At 31.0% G+C, this 3,829-nt stretch overlaps 1 protein-coding gene across 1 annotated transcript; it reads left to right on the forward strand.

The window, feature by feature from the left end:
* The first annotated feature begins 295 nt into the window (after positions 1–295).
* On the forward strand, positions 296–2,602 carry LOC139904513 (high mobility group B protein 4-like). The gene is made up of 7 exons (XM_071886428.1): positions 296–403; positions 698–805; positions 901–958; positions 1,780–1,824; positions 1,938–2,018; positions 2,127–2,210; positions 2,343–2,602. Exons 1-6 carry the CDS (start codon positions 351–353, stop codon positions 2,208–2,210), a joined length of 429 nt encoding a protein of 142 aa, XP_071742529.1. The 5' UTR covers positions 296–350; the 3' UTR covers positions 2,343–2,602.
* The last annotated feature ends 1,227 nt before the right edge of the window (positions 2,603–3,829 follow it).

Consider the following 3,829-nt stretch of genomic DNA (forward strand, 5'->3'; position numbering starts at 1 on the left):
TTTAATAAAATAATAATAATAATAATAATAATAATAATAATAATTAATAATTAATATTAATAATAATAATGATAATATACGGAGTAAATAATAATAAAGCCTACATTAACAATATCTCGAACCTTCTGAGTTACGGAGTATGAAAAGTATGGAGGGTAATAAAGGTATTTTGTTACACTGACTTGACAGTGACTTGTAACAAAGTTTTCCCGCCAAAAACTAAATCGTACGCAATCACAGCGCTATAAAAAGCACTCACGTCAGTACAGTTACCCTGTACACGCATTATAACACTCCAATTTTCACACACAAATACTCATCAAATCTCAGAGCGAATCGTGAAGGCGAAAATGAGAGGACCGAAAAGCACCGCTACCATTGCTCAGAAGAAGCTGCATCCGGAGTAATCTTCGCAATTCTTCTTCATTTATACGAGTTTTCTTTTCATTCTCTGTCGTTCGAATAATTCTCATCGGATCTCGTAAATTGATTTTAAACTTGTTGATCGCTGTTCGTTTCTTATAGCTGATCTATTAATCTGTAAAATGACTGTTTACTTGTTGATAAATCTCAGTTTTCTTCGAACAAATTATGTTTTGACTTATTATTGATGTAATCTGCAATCGTGATGATTACGTTTTAACATCGGATCGATTTTAGGTGTTTGATTGAATTCCGAAATAATTTGTTGTTACAGAACAACGAAGAAGACGAAGGCTGATAAGAGTACGTCAAAGAAGGGCAAATCGGAGAAGAAAAACTCTGGTGTTCCAAAGCGACCTCCGACGGCGTTCTTCGTCTTCATGTAATTTCACGCTTCATAATCTGCTCGTTTTGTATGTTCGATGAGATCGATTTGTTTTTTATGACTAATATTATATTATTTTTCCGAAATTACAGGGAGGAATTCAGGAAGGATTTTAAGGAGAATTTTCCTGACAACAAATCAGTCTCTGTTGTACGTATTGAATCTCTTTGACCTAGATCTCTCTGATTGTATTACATTTAGTTATTATGTATGATTGATGAAATACAGTCTCATTTTAGTAGCTTAGTTTTGATCTCCGGTTGATGAAGTTAACTGTTAGTTACATGTTGTGATTGTGAAGGTCTGTTGTTTGTTATGATATTTTAAGCTAGAAAATTTTCTTTTGTTACTATAATTATAGTTATGTTTTGGTATGATTCAGTGAATTAGAATCTGATTGTGCTTAATCATTGATGTAACTTGAAATAGCTTTTTAAGAGCTTACTGATTCTGATTGCAACGTTCTCTGATAATAATATGTAACATGTGAGCATCAAAGTGTGATTTGCTGATTTAGACTCCGATTGATCTTAATAATTGATCTTATTAGAATCAACGTGTTAAGAGCTTAGTTTTAATTTTGATTTGCATGGTTAAGTGTTGGTACAGGTTGATAAGGTCTCTGTTATTCGCTGTAAAATTCACTTGACCTTTAACTGTTGATTTTGTTAGTTTAGTTGGATTTGTATGTGGTGATATGAAGTGATATCTGATCTGATTGTACCTAATCATTTAAGTAATCTGAAACAGCTTTTTAAGAGCTTAATTATGACCTCTGATTAATGAGATTAGGTATTTAGGTCTTTCTGCTTAGCATTTCACTGACTAGACCTTTTGACTTGATCAATATGATTACATGTCTGAATGATTTAATGAAGTAGAATCACATTGTGCTTAGTCATTCATTCATGTATTGTAAAACAACCTGTTAAATTTTATATCCGATTGATGAGTTTAGGCGTTGGTTACAGGTTGCAAAGGAAGGTGGAGTTAAGTGGAAGGCCATGTCTGAATCTGTAAGATCTTATATCAAACCTTATTATCGGATTCAAACTTAATAATTTAATATATTAATAAGGTATTTAGAACATTTATGTAATGCTGTTTGATGTGTGTATTTCATAACTAGGAGAGAGCTCCTTATGTGGCCAAGGCTGCAACAAAGAAGGCAGAGTATGGCATTGCTATGAAACAGCACAATGATGATCTTGTAATATTCTTTATATCACTATTTTTTAACTAATTATTCATTTATATATTTTTATGCTATTTTATTCAAGCTTATCTAATCAATTATATTTTCTGGGAAAAAAAACAGAATTCAAAGGAGAAGTCTTCATCAGCGTCCAAATCATCTGTGGACACTAATGATGATGCGGAGCAAGAAGCTAGTAGCACTTAGGTATTTTTCTTAATAGACCGATTTTATAGATCTGCATTTTATTTAAGCTAATCAGTGGAAATTTGAAGCTATTTTAATTACTGAAACTTGTCTTATTAATTTTTGTGATGAATCGCAATTTCTTTCTTGCAGATTGATGAGGCTTATGTGCTAACCAAACCACCTGAAGAGAGTAGGAGTAAATCGGATACTGTTATGGTAGAATAAAACACTATTTAGTGTTATTAGTAATATTCAATAATTAGTTTTCTTATGAATATTCAGTAATTAGATTTGAGTAGTATCTGTCTTCTGCGTGGTTGGTACTGTTGGAATCCTTAATGCTTTATAGCGGTAGTAGAGTAAAAAGCAGTGTTACTTAGCTTATGAATTTCACGTTTTACTTTCTGTTCTTAGCATCTGTTGGTATTTGTGTAGCTCTTTTAATTTTCTTATTATATTATTATCAGCGTATACGTATACTTGCTTCTCTTCAAATTTTGGCTACTACATAATGCACCACTAGTAGTAATATTATAATTAGAAAATTTTATTCAATAATTTACTATGAAAATTGACCATGGACATTAGATGGGACATAAACATTATTTGGGCCAACCTAGGAAAAAAGGGAGCCACCTCATCCATTTGTAATTGGAATTGCTTTCTTTGGATTGTGATATAAGTAATTCTTATATGAAAATTGAGACCTATGATGTAAATCCATTATCTCGAAAATAGTGTTATGTTTATCCATTTTTTTTCTAGAGATAAATATAACCTTGTTTTTACCACATTCTTTTCGAGATTTTTTGTCTTGTTACTTCTAAAGACAAAAATTAAACAAAACTTCTAAAGACAAAAATTAAACAAAGTTATGGACCTGGGTCTGTAATGTATACAACCAGAGCCCACTGCTTGAAGAAAAGCCCAAAATGAATATGTTACGATGTTTCTAAATATGTTACGATGTTTCTAAACTTTGGAGCAATAGACATCTCGAGACTGAAAATAACCGAGCCACTCAAGTGAGTTACTCTGTTTGTCCCAAAATAAACATATTACTATTTTATATTTATGTATGTTATAAAATAAGGGTAAAACTATAAATACGATATATATTTTCACTTTTGTTTAAATGTATGATATATAATCAATAAAATACCAGGTTATATATTTTCAAAAAATGTGCTAATATGAATGCACTGAATTTGTTAACCAGATAAAACAAAAATGAGCGAACAAAAATGAGCGAAAAAAAGTGAAAGCATAGCCTATATTTGAACAAATCATTTTTGCATATAGGCTATATCGAAACACAAATAAAAATATATAACTTATTTGTAGCCCATATAAAATTAAAAAAATGTTAAAAAAAATTGATTTTACCGGTTTAGCAAATAACAGGTCACCAATAGCCTACATTAGAACACTTTTTGAAAGTATGTTATCTATACTGGTAATTTATTTGGTATATACCTTAAATTGAAGTTGAGAAGATGGGTTTTTTCCCATTCTCCTCGTTTAGTTATAATTCTTATACCTCTTACGTTTACTTGTATAGCTTCTAGTGTAGCCCTTCGAGTAGAGTTGTATCTATGTTTCGTTTTCTTTTCGTGGTTCTCGTAGGCTTTAAAAGA

Source organism: Rutidosis leptorrhynchoides, chromosome 4 (assembly GCF_046630445.1).
Source record: "Rutidosis leptorrhynchoides isolate AG116_Rl617_1_P2 chromosome 4, CSIRO_AGI_Rlap_v1, whole genome shotgun sequence".
Taxonomy (NCBI): Eukaryota; Viridiplantae; Streptophyta; class Magnoliopsida; order Asterales; family Asteraceae; genus Rutidosis; species Rutidosis leptorrhynchoides.

Excerpts from the sequence above, each read along its gene's own strand:
- LOC139904513 (XM_071886428.1), top strand. The coding sequence starts at position 351 with ATGAGAGGACCGAAAAGCACCGCTACCATTGCTCAGAAGAAGCTGCAT. Across the intron at positions 404-697 it reads CAGAAGAAGCTGCATCCGGA|AACAACGAAGAAGACGAAGG; the intron begins GTAATCTTCGCA and ends TTGTTGTTACAG. Across the intron at positions 2,019-2,126 it reads AACAGCACAATGATGATCTT|AATTCAAAGGAGAAGTCTTC; the intron begins GTAATATTCTTT and ends GAAAAAAAACAG.